Below are 18,653 nucleotides of genomic sequence, written 5' to 3'. Positions count from 1 at the left end.
AGTCTCTAATACTGGGATCTCTGTCTAGCAACGGTAATCTGGCACAATGTCTGCAATTCACATGATGGCATGCAGTTCCAATAATGCGCCTGGACAAAATCATACCTGAAGTGTGCAGGGTCTGAAATGCTGTACTTTGATCACCTTACTGACTAAAATGTTGTAGCCTCTGTGGTCATTAAATTTGCAGTGTCTTACACTGGCTACCTTGCTGATTCTCTTTTTCTCTGTAGCCAGCAAATTCTCAAAAATATTTTCTCTCTCTCTCTCGGATGGTAGTGGAGGACATATGGGGATCAGTCTCCAGAACAATTGAAGTGGAATACATGAGAAAAGGAGCACATAATGTCTGCTCCCTGGCTCCTCCAGGCCCATCCTCACACTACCTACTCCTAGCATAACTAGAATCTTCTGGAACTAGGGTCTGAAGCCAGCCCACACCCTCCGCTCCAGAGAGGGCTGGGCCAGAAGTGTTGACTCTAGCCACACTTGTGTCATGCTTAAAGGCTAGGTACACCTTTGGGAGCCATTTTTCTTATTATTACATTGTACTGATTTTGAGCTAAAAATTATTTTTTTAAATTGGTCTTTATAAAAAATATGGCATCCTTTTTTCTGTACAGAGCTGACATGTTCGAGTAGCACCCTTTGGATTTTCTGTCTTTTCCGTCATACCAGGAGCTGACGGGCTCCTTATATCTGCTCTCTGACCTCCTAAACACTCATTATAGCTCAGTCCTTATCTTACTGATAAAAATGTGGCCTAAATAAGTGTTTATGACCTCTTAGTAGTTTAGAAATAAGATGACCAGCACAAAGTGAAATTACCAGTCACACAACTAGAAAAACAGTTAACCCTTTGTGACAGAACAACTCAATATTTTTAATAAAAGACCAATTGAAAAAATGATTTTTAGAAAAAAATTAGTTACATGCAATCATAAAAAAAAATTGCCTCTGAACGTGTACATAGCCTCCAAAGGGGTTATCCAAGACTATTAAATGCCCCCATATGACCAGGCCCCTCTCAATGAATATACTTATTTGGCTCCCTCCTCCCTGCACCGCTTCTGGTTCCCACACCGCGGCTGCTGCTTCTCTATGTGCACAGATGAAAACATCCGGTGGCAGGCGGGGACGAGACTCCCTAACATCGCGGGTGATGCTAGGGAGGCTCACCCCATCACCACCTGCCATTGGCTGCTTCCCCCCTGACACCGGATGTTTTCATCTGCGCAGGGGGAGAAGCAGAAGTGACGGTGCGGGGACCAGAAGCGGCGTGGCGAGCCAGGTAAGTATATTCATTGTGAGGGGCTCGGGCATATGGGGGCATTTAAAAGTCTTGGATAACCCCTTTAACCATACTGGGTGTGTCACATTACACAGCAGTGTATAACATAACATTATAGTACATTAACATGCTATTGCAGATAACCCTTTTCCCTTGGGTACTTTTAGTATACTTTTAGCATTATTTTTTAATGAGAAGACAAGATTTCTTTAGCTAATTTATAAATATATTAAAAAAAACATAAAATTTTTGGTTTGAACAGTTTTACAGCAACCTGCTGCATCTGTACTAGAATGAGTGGTATTAATTTTCCGGAAGCATAGCTCACTTGTGAGAGATCCTATATTTATTGTGCTAGTGTGATGTGATGGATATTTTAGCAGAAATTCTGCAACTATTGAGAGCTAACCCATCAATATTGTGCTCGGAGCAGCAATAAGAACATTTTTTTAACTGATATCCTCTCTGGGAAATGGTAACATGTTTTTCTCATCAAGACACAAAAGGTCATTTTGTTTCAGTTTTTTGAAGGGTAGAGCTACTTGCTGAGAAAATCTACCAATTTTTAAACTAAGCAGATAAGGGCTGGGTAAAATGAACAGTGGTAAGTCTGTTAAAATAATTTATGTCTTATGTAGCTACTAAAGATGAGCAAATTTCTCAAAAATTCAATTCAGCCAAATTTTCCTAAAAAATTTGGTTCGATACGAACTTATTTGTGGCGAATCGCATTAAAAAGATGCTATTTCCTGGCTTCAGAGAGCCTTTATAGTGGTGTAGAACACTGTGCCTTGCAGTAACTAGCATAGGGAGTCTGCTGTGGTAGTAAAATAATACTGTGAGTCAGTATGACATGTGGATGACAGGCGTCGCTTTTGGAATCATGGCACACTTCACTTATTTGGGCAGTTACGGGGCCAAAACTGACCAAATAACTCAAGTGTGTACTCAGCCTTACAGGTCAATGTTAGCGCCAGGTATAAAGAACTGTGCAGAGGCCCGAGATCCTACTATAGCGTGAAAGAGCACACTTCTTTTAAACCAATTCACTGATTCCACATAGATTTCTACAGAACCTGTTCTATTAAATGCTTATACAAGTAGAGCCCCCCCCCCCCCCCTAATAGAGTGGAGTAGGTGTCAGCAGTAAGTTTGTTTGTTGACGTCACTGATTATTTTGCCCTTCCTCTGATCTGTCAGAACAATAACCCCCAAAAAATGGATCCTGTCTGTGGAGCATCCGCCTTCACTAGGTCAGCATTTGGTCAGTAATCCACCAGTTTTGCTAAAGCCCAAAAAAACAGGATTGGATCCAAAACAGAGATGACACGTGAATGTAATATTTGCATGTCTTCTATGTTTTGTACCCACTCCTGCTTTTGGCTACCAAATAACAAGCCAATTCTGATGCAAAATAGGGACCATGTCATGCAGGCCTCACAGCTGTTACATAGACAGGATCCGTTGTGCGTCTAATTTTTCCTTCCTTCTGACAGATTAGAAGAAGGGTCAAATAAATGATGATGTCAGCCAGGCCGAAAGGCAAAATAGTGGCCCAGTCATGAAGTGGGGAGGGTGGGAAAAGCATGAGAAGTCCACAGAGTGGCCCTATGATATAGTGGTGAGGTGGAAGCAGCATGAGGAGACCACAGAGTGGCCCAATGACAGAGTCTGGAGGTGGCAGCAGCATCAGGAGGAGGCCACAGAGTGGTACAATGACAGTGTGGAGGTGGCAGCAGCATCAGGAGGCAACAGAGTGGCACAATGACAGAGTGTGGAGGTAGCAGCAGCAGGAGGAGGCCACAGGGTGGCACAATGACAGTGTAAAGGTGGCAGCAGCATCAGGAAGAGGCCAAAGAGTGGCACAATGACAGTGTGGAGGTGGCAGCAGCAGCATCAGGAGACCTGAGTGGTGAGGTGACAGCAGCATTAGGAGACCACAGAGTGACCTGTTCATAGAGTGTGGAGGTGGGTGGCAATACTAGTACCAGCTGAAGATGGTGAGTGAAAGAAGGAGCACTTAGCATCAGATGTGTGGCATCAGGCGGGTGACAGCATCAGAATAGTAGCTGAGGCAAGTATCCAGAAGAAACCGGTCTCTTTTGTCAAAGTGTTGGTGCATCAGGCATTGGTGGGTGGAAATCCTGGCTGATCAACGCCTGATTCATCTTATCAAAGGACAGTCTCTCCACATTTTGGGTGGACAGGCGTGTTCTTCTTGGGGTAACTATGGCCCCCGCCACACTAAACACCCGCTTTTTATACCTCACTACTGGCCAGGCAGGACAGATTTTCCAGGGCATACTCTGCCAGTTGCGGCCACAGATCCAGTTTGGATGCCCATTAGTCCAGCAGATCTTCAATGTGGGATGGCAGGGTGCTGTCCAAGTATGCCACCACCTGCTGGTTCAGGTCCTGCTCCAGGTCTAGCTGTTGATGCTGGCTAGTAGTTTCTTCACTAGGTGGGTGAAGAAAGCTGCTCATCAGCAACTCTAGACTCAAGTTGCTGCTGATGGAGCTGGAACTGCTCTTACCCCCCCCCTGCCACAGCAGCCATGGCAGAGGAACGTGAGCTCAGAGGGTCCCCCTGGTCAGACCTTCGAGAGGATGGACGATGGCGCAGATAGGCAGCGGCCAACTGACTACATAGGATGTCTCTATAGTAGTTCAGTTTGTCACAGGACAAACGGCGTGAGAAAGTGAAGCGGCATCACCTGGCCACGTTGCCGGTGTGGCTGTGTAGGAACCACATTCACCCAGTGGGCTGTAAAGGACATGTATTGTCCCTGACCGTAGTTACAGCAACAACTTGGCCAGGAGCACATTCAGCTTCTGCTCCGTTGGATGAGTGTACGCATACTGTTGTCTCTTGGCAATCGCTTCGGTTGAACCACCACATCGGAGCCACGGTTCTCCCAGGCCACTTTATGGTGACGCTGCATATGTTGATGCAGGGCTGTGGTGCCAACATTGGCACCCTGGCCATGCTTCACCTTCTGCCCACAGATGGCCATGTTCACCTCCACCGGTGGCTTAACAAAAAACTGCCACACCACCGAGTAGGTGATTTTACCCCCAACACTCCACACTGACTGACTGCTACCGCCGCTGCCTCCATGAACCCCTGCACCACTACTTTCCATGCACTTAGGTTCCTCCAAAGCGGTTGGTCTACCCCGGGCACGTTTGGCTCCCGACCTCCCACTGCTGCCACCCTGCTGACTCCCGGCCACGCTAGCGACTTGCTGGCTCCGCCGCTGCATCATGGGCAAGCTGCCACCCTCTTCTCCCGATGATGATAAAGCCCCTTTGTCACCTGGCTCCCAAGTGCGATCAGCTACATCATCATCATCGAGTAGTGTCTGCACGTCACTGATGTCCTCCTCAACCGTCTCTGGCTCAGGAGCCTGACTGATCGCAACACCAGCTCTCACGCCTCTCTCCTCATCACTACTTGCCCGCCTAGTGGAGGAAGCAGCGGATGTCTCCTCCACATAATTGGCTTGCCAGTAGCTGCTGACTGTCTTCTAGTAGCTTGCCCTTACTGTATAGGGGAGCTGAGCCCACAGGATACAATACTTGCCTGGCTGAGGGAACAGAAAAGGACAGAGGCAGGTTGAGGACAGGTGTAAGCACAGGGCCTGCTCCTAGGCCATGCCAACTAAGGGTTGTGTCTGATGAACCTACCAACTCTTGGCTGGGGGTGTCTGATATCACTTGGGATGAAGTGGATGACTGAGTCAACCATTCAAAAACCTCTGGGTTTCTGGTTAAGACACGACCGCTAGATGACACTGGGAGTTAAGGCCTCTCGCTGCGACTCCTGCTGCCACGCCCCCTTACTCTGCTGCCACCTGTGCCTGCACCAGAAACATTTAGGCCTCTGCCACTCCCCTGTGCAGGGTCTGGCACTTCTCTGTCTGACATACTGTTAGATCAAATAAATAAATGAAAAGGAAATTAAAACACCCCAAAAAAGTCTGTAATTTTCTCACCTCACCACGCAACGGCTAATAAGCCCTTTTCTTTCCACTAATGCACCCCAAAGAAGTCTTTGGAACATATAACTGCACCGCTGAACGGGAAATAGGCCCTTACTTTTTTCCACTTATACACGCCACAAAAGGCTTTAGAACATATAGCTGCACCGCTGAACGGCAAATAATCTATATTTTTTTCCACTAATACACGCCAAAAAGGGGCTTTAGAACATATAACTGCACCACTGAACGGCAAATGGGCCCTTACATTTTTCCACTGATACACGCCACAAAAGGCTTTAGAACATATAACTGAACCGCTGAAGGGAAATAATTTTTTTTTTTTGCCACTAATACATGCCAAAAAGGGCTTTAGAACATATAACTGCACCACTGAACAGCAAATATATATTTTTTTACCACTAATACATGCCAAAAAGGCCTGTAATTTTTTCACTTCCGCACACAACGGCAAATACTTTTTTTTGTGCCACTAATACACGCAAAAAAGTGCTTTCGAACATATAGCTGCACCACTGAACGGCAAATATATTTTTTTCTGCCACTAATACACGCCAAAAAGGGCTGTAATTTTCTCACTTCACCACACAACGGCAAATACTTTTTTTATGCCACTAATACACGCCAAAAAGAGCTTTAGAACATATAACTGCACCGCTGAACGGCAAATAATATATATTTTTGCCACTAATACACGCTAAAAAGGGCTTTAGAACATATAACTGCACCGCTGAACGGCAAATAATATATATTTTTTTGCCACTAATACATGCCAAAAAGGACTTCAAAACATATAACTGCACCCCTGAACAGCAAATAGGTCCTTATTTATTTCCACTTATACCCTCCACAAAAGGCTTTAGAACATATAACTGCACCGCTGAACGGCAAATAATATAACGTATTTTTCACCCTATAAGACGCACCGGCCCATAAGACCTGCACCTAGGTTTTAGAGGAGGACAATAAGAAAAATATATTTTTTATAACACCTCAGGTCAGACCACCAATCAGACCCCCAATGTTAATCAGACCTCAGCTGACAGCCCCAATCAGACTCCCAATGTTAATAAGACCCCAATAAGACCTCAGATCAGACCCCCAATCAGATGTCAGCTCAGACCCCAATGTAAATGACCCCCAATCAGACCTCAGATAAGAGCCCCATGCCTTTCATCAGCCTCCATGCCTCTCATCAGCCTCCATATCATCCCCTATGCCTCTCATCACCCCCATATCAGCCCTTATGCCTCTCATCAGCCCCCATATCAACCCCTATGCCTCTCATCAGGCCCCATATCAGTCCTTATGCCTCTTATCAGCCCCCATTATCAGCCTTATGCCTCTTATCACTCCCATTACAGCCCTTATGCCTCTTATCAGCCCTTATGCCTCTCATCAGCCCCATTATCATCCCTTATGCCTCTCATAAGCCCCCATTATCTGCCATTATGTCTCTCATCAGCCCCCATTATCAGCCATTATGTCTCCCATCAGCCCCCATTATCAGCCATTATTCCTCTCATCAGCCCCCATTATCAGCCATTATGCCTCTCATCAGCCCCCATATCAGCCCTTATGCCTCTCCTTAACCCCCCTTTATCAGCCATTATGCCTCTCATCAGCCCAATTATCAGCCATTATGCCTATCATCACCCCCATTGCCTCAGATCAGCCCCAAGCATCCTCATGTTTAATAAAATAAAAAAAAACACTAACCTCTCCTGATCCTGGACGCCACCTCTCCATCCTGCTGTCGGCTGTGCTGTGAACTGGCGCGCACAGCGTGAGGTCACAGAGCGCCCTCACGCTGTGCGCAGCCAGTGCACAGCCGACAGCCAAGGACCAAGAAGTGCTGAGTACAGAGCCTTCGCAGCTTTTTGGTCCTCCAGTACTAATAAGCACTTCCATAATAGAAGTGCTCATTAGTATTCGCCCCATAAGACGCAAGGGCATTTTCCCCCCACTTTTACAGCATATTTTTGTGCCACTGATACACGCCAAAAAGGGCTTTAGAGCATATAACTGCACCTCTGAATGGCAGATAATATATATTTTTTTGCCACTAATACATGCCAAAAAGGGCTGTAGTTTTCTCACCTCACCACACAACGATTAATAAGCCATTTTTTCCCCACTAATACAAGCCAAAAAATGCTTTAGAACATATAACTGCACCGCAAAAGGGCAAATAAGACGTAGAAATATTTCCTTGTAATAAACCCTGTTAATGCCTGTATCAAACAGCACTTGCACCCTAATAAGAACGGTTTGCTGGAATTACAGAGCTGTATAATGACAATTTGGAACCCCAGTCAGTGCAGCAAGGTGTAATAGGATTGTTCCTATTTCCCAGGTTGTAAACTCCCCTACTGAACCCTTTTCTGCTTCAATACTATGGAATGATTCCTCCCTATCCTTCCCTGAACTTCTACACAGCAAAATAAAAGTTTTAAAATCTTTTCTAGCACTGTCCCTAGCACCTGCGGACGTCTCTCCCTGCACTAAGTACACTGGAAAATGGCTGAATCCAAGATGGCTGAGGCTATTTATAGGGCTGTGCCCTTACTGATGAGGAGAAAAAAACCTCCAAAATATTGCTGTCTACAGATGAGTTTCTGTGGTTTGGCTGATAGCCCACGTTACGTTTCTAAGCTCTACAAAGAATCAGACATTGATTACAGAGCAGCCACCTATAGGTGGCACTAGAGTGACTAGCGTTTGTTTCCTTCTTCAGGAAGGCTATTTTGCAAGGTTACTCTAAGTAATTCATTAGTGTCACTCATTACATAGACCATGAGAAGCATTCTAATTTTGTGAGACTGTAACTTCATTCTCAACATGTCAATTATCATTTCTTTCTGTAGAGAGGAAAAAACTTTTTTTTTTATAGTGTTGAGCACAAACAGAGACATAACTAGGAATGTGTGGGCTTCATGTCCCAACAATAATGGGCATAATCAAGAGGTGAAAGTTAAAAATAACATTAGAAACTGTATTAATAGCACTGATCAGCTAATATGAGTTATCTTCATTATTAGCGATGAGTGAATCGACTTCGGATGAAACATCAGAAGTCGATTTGCATAATACTTAGTTTAAATACTGTACGGAGTGAGCGCTCCATACAGTATTAGAATGTATTGGCTCCTATGAGGTAGATGGTGGACTTCATTAAAGGGGTGGTCATATTAGAACATATTAGAACATATTAGAACAACATATTAGAACAACTTCCATATGTCGTAAGGAATGGAAAGATTGGCTCTGGGATAAGCATGTATAAAATGGTCACCTACTGATTTAAGTGTACTGCAGTTTCAGCTCTGGCTCTGCTGCGATCACTTGATCACCACTGAGTCCTTCTGATGTAGAGTAGGTGTTTTTAAGATAGGAAATTTGTTTTGTGAATATTTATTTTTACTGATGACAAGTAGAGATTTATTGCAAGTTTACAACATCTGAAGTTGATTTTTTTTTTATTGATATAGTTATAATTTTACTAATTCTTGTTTTTTGTTTTTTATGCCCTTTCTATCTCGTAGCGGCTTTCTTCAGGGCACTGGCGATAATATAAATAGCTTCTTTCTGAATTAACATTATCTTCCAGCAGACTTTTCTAACTTGCCTCTATTAATGTTCCAGTTAGGCTTCAGTAAAGTTTGCAGAAGTCAGTTAAAACAAGTGGTAAAAGAGGGAAGGGTAGAAAGTTTATGTATCTATGGAGACTCTTCAAACACTCTGTCCTGTGATATATGCTTCTTTATTTGGTGTTAACATCTTTCGAAGCAGCTTCATCCTTCATCCACCAGGAGCACAATTGGAACTATGTTCTAGAAATGAAAAGGCAAAGTCAGGGAGATATGTGATACCTTGATCCGGAAGGAAGGGGATCCCATATTGCTAGCTGTCTTATTTACAGTTCATGGGCTTTAACACTTGCAATACCAACACAAAAACGAAAATAAAAGTATATATTTTTTTTGTATTACATTTATAATAGCAATAGCAAACCATTCTCCTTATAAAGTTCCCTGATTCCCAATCTCAGTACATTTTCAATATTGTAAATTGTTCTGTTGATTTATTAAATATATGAAATTAATAAAATTATCCTATAAGTAACTAACTTGGGATTTCTGTTTCAGGTAGATGAAATTTACCATGATGAATCACTGGGTGTCCATATCAACATAGTGTTGGTCCGTATAATCATGGTAGGATACAGACAGGTAAGGAATCAAGAAAATTACTATTTGGGTCTAAGTGCTTTTCCGCTAACTGTACAGTGAATATACTGTTTAATATTCCCATGGATTTATACAAATTATTTTATTGTAACCAAGAGAGAATTGTATGTAATACCTTTCATTATAATTATCAATATAATTACCTTCCATTATAATGTCTACCTCTTTACCCGAGACTTATTGATCAAGTTAATGCTTTAAACCCATTGGTGCCATGCATCTTACATTCACAGTGCTGGAATCCTGCTCTTAAAAACAGCTCCATAAACATACCACATAATGTGACCTCATATTCTATGCTATTACACTACCAGGCTGTGATTAAGGGTGCATTCCCACGACCAAAGTTATTTTGCAGTCCGCAAAACATTGATCCGCAAGAAAAAAGGATGACGTCCATGTGACGTCCATGTTGCATTCATTTGTTTTGTGAACCCACTGCAACAATGCCTGTTCTTGTTCTTGGCAAGAATAGGACATGTACTATTTTTTTTGCAGGACTGCGGAAAGGACATATGGATTTGGACAGCACCCTGTGTGCTGTCCGCATTTTTGTGGCCCCATTGACATGAATGTGTCGGCATCCAATCCACAAAAAATGCAGATGAGATGTGGACCAAAAATACAGTCATGTGAATGGGGCCTATTAGATAGCTTCCCCTGGCAACAGTCAAGATTGGCAGAGGCCAAAAATACTGCCTATGGCATCTAAGTGATCGAAACAGAAGGAAAGGGCTGACAGGGACTGACTGTTTAATATGGAAGAATAACAAGCAGGTAAAACATAGGTTATCACAGGGCTCTGCTTCACTAACTAAACCATGCTGCCCACTTCTTAATAAAGAGTTTAATAAAGTCACACAAAAAAAAAGACACATAAAAAACACATATTAAAGGGGTTGTGCAGTAGTTTATATTGATGACTTATCCTTAGGATAGGTCAACAAAATATGATGGCCGGGGGTCCGACACCCGCCAATCCCGCCGATCAGCTGTTTGACGAGAAGGCGGCGCTCCATGCATGCGCCACTTCCTGTTCATTACACTGCACTTTGTCTCGGAAGTGCAGTTTAATGACAACTAAGTACTTGCTCCATTCACTTGAATGGATTGAGTACTTGTAATTACACTACATGACGGCTACGCAGGAGACTACACGTAGTGTAATAACGAGAAAGCAGTGATAGCATGCAGCGTCACCTTCTCTTCAAACAGCTGATCGGAGGGGGTGCCGAGTGTTGTACCCACAGCTTTGTTCATCAAATAGTGGATGGAGCTGGTTACTGCCAGGGGTGTAGCTATAGTGGAAGTGGGGCAAGCTGCTGCTACGGGACCCAAACTCCGAAGGGGCCTGTCTGGAAGGAGGACTGAAAGATTTTATTGTCAGGACCCCTTCAACAGTATTATACAATGACAGTATACATAGTCATAGTCATTTCACTTTGCCTACAGAAACAAAATTATTTCCCATAAAATAAAAACTACTACAGTCAAAATTATAAGCCCCCCTGATGCTAATAGTCAATTATCTATCCATTTTGCTGGATAACAGCCTACAATCATTTGTCTCTGACACATCTCCTGAGGAATCCCAGCCCATTCATCTTTGGCAAATCTCTCAAGCTCCTCCAGATTTAATGGCCTCCTGGCATGAACCTTCTTCATCATTTCACCCCACAGATTTTCAATGGGATTCAAGTCAGGGCTTTGTGCAGGTCAGTCAAAAACATTCACTTAGGTCTTCTGGAGCTAGTTCTTCACTAGGAGCGACGTATGTAGTTGTGTCTCATTTGACCAAAGGACATGCTTCCAGTATGGATAATCTTTCTCCAGGTTGTCCTTAGCATACTTAAGTCTGGCTTGAATATGTCTTTTCTGCAGAAGTGGAGTTTTTTCTTGGTCTGCAACCTTGCAATTAATTCCTATGCAAGGCTCTAGTGAATGTCTTTTTTAAAACAACACCTCACTTGGCTCATCATTGACTAGTGTCTTGGCAGTTGTTCTGGCGTCCTTAGACACATCTCTCATTAGTTTCCTTTCCAGGGTCTTTGAAATCTTGCGCTTCTTACCTCTTTCAGGTTTGTATTGTGTGGCTCTCTTTAAATTTCTTGATAACACTTCTCACTCCAGTTCTTGACACTTGGAAACGCTGTGATAACTTTGTATATCCTTCTCCTGCTTTGTAAGCATCAGTGATTCTTTTTCTCAAGTCCAAACTGATTTCTTTTGTTTTTGTCATGATGCTTTCTCAAGTGACATCTCAAATACTTACTAAAGCTTTTATACTGTATGTAAATTGGGAGATGACCCTCAGCTATGACTTGATTTAACAAGCTTTCGTCATTACAAAGTTAAAGCACACCATTGCACAGCAGTGGTTCGTGCTATGGCTCAATAAAAAAAATGCAGTTCTTAAGGGAGCTAATAATATTGACCTCGGTGATTTATGTTTCTTTTAAAACAGTTATGTTATAGTATGCAAATAAAAATGATTTATGCTTTCTAAAGAAATGTAGTATGTTTACAAATGCTATGTTGAAAAACCCTTGCTCTGTTATAAAAGGGCTTAGGGGCATTTTGAAAAAACTTTAAATTTCATAGGGGGTTTAATAATTTTGTCCTCAAGTGTATCTGTATGTAGGAAAAGGATGGAGCCACTGCCTGGCCTATTCTGAGAGAGCTATCTTGACTAGCCACTGGGGTGATGGTTGCTGAGGGGGGGGGGGGGGGGGGAAGGAAGGCATTCAAATATTTGCTGTGGGGCCCATTTAGTTCTAGTTACACCATTGGTTCGTGAAGTGCTTCTCAAATTCACTTCAGTAGGAGAAGCGCTGCAGTAACCAGCTCCTACCACAATGGACGGAGCTGTGTAGTTCCAGCACCAGAGCTACTCCTAAAGAGCTTATTGGTAGGGGTGTGGGGTTTTGACCTCCACCAATGTGATATTCATGATCTAGCCTAGGACTAGGTCATCAATTGTTGAATCTTGGAGAACCCCCTTTAAAGGGTTAATGGAGGTGGACATATATTCTTTCATATTAACCTCATCTCTGTAACTCAGCCAAGATTTTCAATGTAGTTCATTATCAAAATGGAGATTAGCTTGATGTGGAGAAATTATAAAAAAATGTTGTCATATTGTTTATTGATTATAATTTTTTTCTTTTAGTTTGAAAAAATAATTGTGTTTTATTTTAATTGTACGAATGATCATTGATAGAAAAGTTACACACATGGATTATATAGGACCTAAACCACCTTGTGGTTTAAAGTGACCATTATAAATTATGCCAGCTAGCAATCCAGTCTCCAAATCCTTGGATCTACTGAATCCACTTTTACTGGACCTGAAAACTGGATGACATTAAAGGGATTGTCTCATTTCAGCAAGTGGCATTTATCATGTAGAGGCGCTTACTAATGTATTGTGATTGTCCATATTGTCTTCTTTGCTGGCTGGATTCATTTTTCCATCACATTTTACACTGCTTGTTTCCATGGTTACTATCGGGTGCTTACACACTATAGGAAAAAGCGCCGGCCTCTCTGGTAGCCGGGACCACGAGGCTGCTTTTTCCTGTTGTGTGCAAGCACGACCACTGCAGCTAGATTGCAAGGTGGTCGTAACCCCTGGATACGAGCAGTATATAATGTGATGGAAAAATTAATCAAGCCAGCAAAGGAGGAAATATGGATAATAACAATACATTAGTAAGTGGCTTGTACTAACATTCTCTACAATTGTGTGAAGTGAGACAATCCCTTTAAATGAAAACAAGTGCACAAGTTAACTAAGTATAAACCAACTAAATAATAGTTCATAAGTGAAACGACTATCTATCATGTTTGCATGGATGCTGAAATATGTGCTGACATTTGCCCGTTTTCTTTTTTTAGTCTATTAGTCTCATAGAACGTGGAAATCCATCTAGGAGTCTCGAACAAGTGTGTCGTTGGGCCCATTCCCAGCAGCGTTCAGATCCAGATCATGCAGAGCACCACGACCATGCTGTGTTTCTCACCAGGCAAGATTTTGGTCCTGCAGGTATGCAAGGTACTGTATATTGTATGATGTCAACCAGGTATGTGTCTTCAGCTGGTTGGTGCTGACCCCAAAAAATATTTTCTGACTATAGGAAGGGAAGTGGTGGTTTGCAGTATATAAACATTGATATTCTTAAAAATACAGCTTAGAGAATCAATAAAACTAAATTACAGCTAATTTCAGTAGGATATGCTGGTAGGAACCTACTCATAAGTTTAGGAGGTTATAGGATAGATAAGAAACTGGAAGTCAAAAGAAAATCTTTGTAGTTTAAGAAGTAAATAAATTGTCATAAGGATGTCATCTTCCCGTCTACAATATATTTTAGTAAGTACTTCCCCAACTCACTATGTTGGTTTGGTTTGCTTAACCTTTAGCCTGCAAACAGTTGTGCTTGTCTATGGTACAAAACATCCCACATTCCAAAAATTGCTTGCTGGGTCAAAGGTCTTGACTTTATGTTGGCTATTAGGAAAGTTAGCACTTGTTTGCTGCTTCTGAATGCTAATGTCTAAAGTGTCTTTGCTTTCAATTTTAACACCATGAATTCTGGGCTCAAACACAAAGTCTAACCCCTTAGAATCCCCATGGTTTGAAAATCAAATACCCTCATCTGCAAGGTTCTATGACAGTACTTTCTTGAGGACTAAAGGGATTGTGCAGTGCTCGTGAGCACAATTCAACAGAAATGTTCCTGGAGAGGAGCTCCCTTGACCAAAGAGCCTGGTTAAGAAAGTCAGGGCTGTCCTAAAATCCACTAAGAGGAAGAAAGCACTGAGTTGTGTTGACACATGAGCTGCCAGCCACCATTCACTGCCTGAACCAAGACTGTTCAACCTTGTTTAGGCCTCATGCCTCTTTTAACCTATTAGTGACTGTCAATACGCCTTTTTATGGTCATCACTAAGGGGTTTAAGTCTAGACTGCCTCCTTTTTATGGTGAATCCAAATATCATAACAGAAATAACCGGTGGAACCATATATCAATAAAATAACTTTATTAAGTAGTACACATATAAAGATCAGGAGAAAAATAAGGCAAGTTGGAAAAAGATACAAAGAAAGGCGAGGGGCAAAACCTCACTGAATAGCCACATCCACCATATGCCCCGCAATATGATATAATAATGCCAAACATATAGCTATATTAAAATCCCTATATGAATCATGGATGGTACAGAGAATCATTAAGCTTCTACTGAACAGAGAGTGCAATACGTCTCTACTGAATAAAAAAGATGAATCAGACTACCAAATAAGGAGTCAAAATAAATGATTCTTGCAAAAAACAGACAATATAGATTTGACAAAGCCTTCAGGGTGAAACGTGCGTCAAGGTTTTGCGCGTGGGGCTCTATACCTCTACTGCATCAACCATGTCCCAGGGTATGTTCATTGTATGACTGAATTGTGGATATACAGTACAGACCAAAAGTTTGGACACACCTTCTCATTCAAAGAGTTTTCTTTATTTTCATGACTATGAAAATTGTAGATTCACACTGAAAGCATCAAAACTATGAATTAACACATGTGGAATTATATACAGTACAGACCAAAAGTTTGGACACACCTTCTCTTTCAAAGAGTTTTCTTTATTTTCATGACTATGAAAATTGTAGATTCACACTGAAGGCATCAAAACTATGAATTCACACATGTGGAATTATATACATAACAAACAAGTGTGAAACAACTGCAAATATGTCATATTCTAGGTTCTTCAAAGTAGCCATCTTTTGCTTTGATTACTGCTTTGCACACTCTTGGCATTCTCTTGATGAGATTCAAGAGGTAGTCCCCTGAAATGGTTTTCACTTCACAGGTGTGCCCTGTCAGGTTTAATAAGTGGGATTTCTTGACTTAGAAATGGGGTTGGGACCATCAGTTGCATTGAGGAGAAGTCAGGTGGATACACAGCTGATAGTCCTACTGAATAGACTGTTAGAATTTGTATTATGGCAAGAAAAAAGCAGCTAAGTAAAGAAAAACGAGTGGCCATCATTACTTTAAGAAATGAAGGTCAGTCCGTCAGCCGAAAAATTGGGAAAACTTTGAAAGTAAGGGCTATTTGACCATGAAGGAGAGTGATGGGGTGCTGCACCAGATGACCTGGCCTCCACAGTCACCGGACCTGAACCCAATCGAGATGGTTTGGGGTGAGCTGGACCGCAGAGTGAAGGCAAAAGGGCCAACAAGTGCTAAGCATCTCTTGGAACTCCTTCAAGACTGTTGGAAGACCATTTCAGGGGACTACCTCTTGAAGCTCATCAAGAGAATGCCAAGAGTGTGCAAAGCAGTAATCAAAGCAAAAGGTGGATACTTTGAAGAACCTAGAATATGACATATTTTCAGTTGTTTCACACTTGTTTGTTATGTATATAATTCCACATGTGTTAATTCATAGTTTTGATGCCTTCATAGTCATGAAAATAAAGAAAACTCTTTGAATGAGAAGGTGTGTCCAAACCTTTGGTCTGTACTGTACCTATTTATGGCATAGTGTCTATACCTACATTGGTTTTTCCTTTGAGGTCGGTGTCTTTCTATTTTCCAACATAACATTTGCACTCTATGGTATACCCCTCGTCTATGTATGGTCAGTATATTTTGCTTCTTGCATCAATCTCCTATATTGTCAGTTTTTTGCAGAATCATTTATTTTGACTTATTTATCTTTTTTGTTCAGTAGAGACGCATTGCACTCTCTGTTCAGTAGAAGCTTAATGATTCTCTTTACCATCCATGATTCATATAGGGATTTTAATATAGCTATATGTTTGGCATTATTATATCATATTGCAGGGCATATGGTGGACGTGGCTATTCAGTGAGGTTTTATTGTTTTATAGGGAAGATTATTATATATAGTGGTGCTTGAAAGGAATTTTCTATATTTCTGTATCATTTGACCTAAAACTACATCAGTCCTAAAAGTAAATAAAGATAACCAAATCAAAGAAATGAGTCAAAAATGTTAGAATTGGTCATAATAAAATGATCCAATATCACATTTATGAGTAACAAAAGTATGTAAACCTTTGCTTTCAGTATTTTGTGTCACCCCTTCTGCAGCAATAACTGTAACTAAACCTTTCTGGTAGTTGTTGATTAGGAATTTTAACCCATTTCGCCGTACAAAACATCTTCAACTCTGTTATGTTGGTGAGTGTCCTCCCATAAAACTGCTCGCCCCAGGTCCTTCCACACATTTCTATTGGATGAAGGTCAGGACTTTGAGTTGGCCATTCCAAAACTTTAACTTTAACTGCTTCTAGGGGGAGTTTCTATATACAAATTTTAATAGGTTTACTTTATTTCATAGAATTTCATCATTTAACTCATCATTGTATGAAGGGAAAGGGGTGGGGGGGTTGCCCTGTCTCAACTTCCTCAATAGTTATAGTTCTATTTTTCTATGAAGATTATGAAATAATTTTGTATAGAAATGTAAACTATAGCATTACTGCTATACTCTCTATTCTTACTGTATTAATCTGAAGTTCTTAGCGTTCATTTTAATCAAATTGTGTGAACCCATCTGTCCCACATGATGACCTCTTCAGATGGGACCCTCCGCTAAAAAGTCTCACTTCTCTTGGACTCAGGACAAGTAGAATCCATCTATATTCTGTTTTAATTAAAAGCCTTGGGCAGATGGGAAGAAGTGCACAAAGCAGCCACAGCCCCGAGTGTACAAGTCAGCACATCCAAACAACATGCTACAGTATATGCAGGCATTGAATATATGGATTTTATCGAATTGCATTAATGCTATAGTTGCTACACACTGAAATTTGAGTGCTGCAGTATATTTAGCATTTGTATACTTTTGGATTGCAGCCCCTGCACTTTTACTTCATGTTGTTTAGATCTGATTATCTTTGCTTTTTCTAGAATCTTGGACAGGTTTATGCCTCATACACATGATGGTAAGTGTTTTGCGGTCCACAAACCTCGCATCTGCAAAACACGGATCCCAGCTGTGTGCATGCCGACATTTTAGGAACATCAACATGTTTAAAGTGTAGCTGTGCTGTTAGCAATCTTTTAATATCTCTTAGCGACATATTGAAGGTTTTGATCGGTGGGGATCCGAACACTGAGACCCCCGCCGATCACTAAAACAAGGAGTAAGAGGCGACACACAGTGGACTCAAAAAAGGCTCATAGACTTTGTATTGAAGTGATGAGAGAAAGTGCTCTGTCTAAGCATTTCTTTTTCTTCATTTGGAGATCGGTAGGGTCTCAACCCCATTGATTAAAACCTTTGATCTCACTATCACATATCAAAAGTTTGTTAAAAGTACAGGCTCACTTTAAAGGGCATCTGTCAGCAGATTTGTACCTATGAAACTGGCTGATGCTGCATGTGCACTTGGCAGCTGAAGACATCTGTGTTGGTCCCATGATCATATGTGCCCACATTGCTGAGAAAAATAATGTTTCATATGTGCAAATGAGCCTCTAGGAGCAACGGGGGCGGAGCCATTACACCTAGAGGCTCTGCTCTCTCTGCTACTGCTGCACCCTCTGCACTTTGATTGACAGGGCCAGGCAGTGCAAATATTATCAAAACCCAGTCTTTTCAATCAAAATACAGAGGGAGCAGCAGTTACAGAGAGAGCTGAGCCTATAGGTGTAATGGCAACACCCCCGTTGATCCTAATGGCTCATTTGCATATTTTTCTCAGTAATGCGGGCACATATGAACATGGGACCAATATAGATGCCTTCAGCTGCCAAGTGCACACGCTACAGGTCAGCCAGATTTATAGGTTCAAATCTGCTGAGAGATGCCCTTTAACCACCTCCGGACCGCCTAACGCAGGATCGCGTTCCGGAGGTGGCAGCGCTGCGCACAGTCACGCATATATGCGTCATCTCGCGAGACGCGAGACTTCCTGTGAACGCGCGCACACAGGCGCGCGCGCTCACAGGAACGGAAGGTAAGAGAGTTGATCTCCAGCCTGCCAGCGGCGATCGTTCGCTGGCAGGCTGGAGATGTGTTTTTTTTTAACCCCTAACAGGTATATTAGATGCTGTTTTGATAACAGCGTCTAATA

At 42.0% G+C, this 18,653-nt stretch overlaps 1 protein-coding gene across 1 annotated transcript in view; it reads left to right on the top strand.

Moving 5' to 3' along the window:
* The window catches only part of ADAMTS14 (ADAM metallopeptidase with thrombospondin type 1 motif 14), a 237,933-nt gene that overhangs the window by 110,403 nt on the left and 108,877 nt on the right, over positions 1-18,653 (top strand). The window contains 2 exon segments of the mRNA XM_040437079.1: positions 9,441-9,524; positions 13,440-13,596. Of these exon segments, the coding sequence (XP_040293013.1) occupies positions 9,441-9,524; positions 13,440-13,596 (241 nt within the window).

The sequence above is a fragment of the Bufo bufo genome, chromosome 6 (assembly GCF_905171765.1).
Source record: "Bufo bufo chromosome 6, aBufBuf1.1, whole genome shotgun sequence".
NCBI lineage: Eukaryota > Metazoa > Chordata > Amphibia > Anura > Bufonidae > Bufo > Bufo bufo.
The sequence above is the reverse complement of the archived record's forward strand: the minus strand, read 5'-3'. Positions and strand labels throughout refer to the sequence as shown.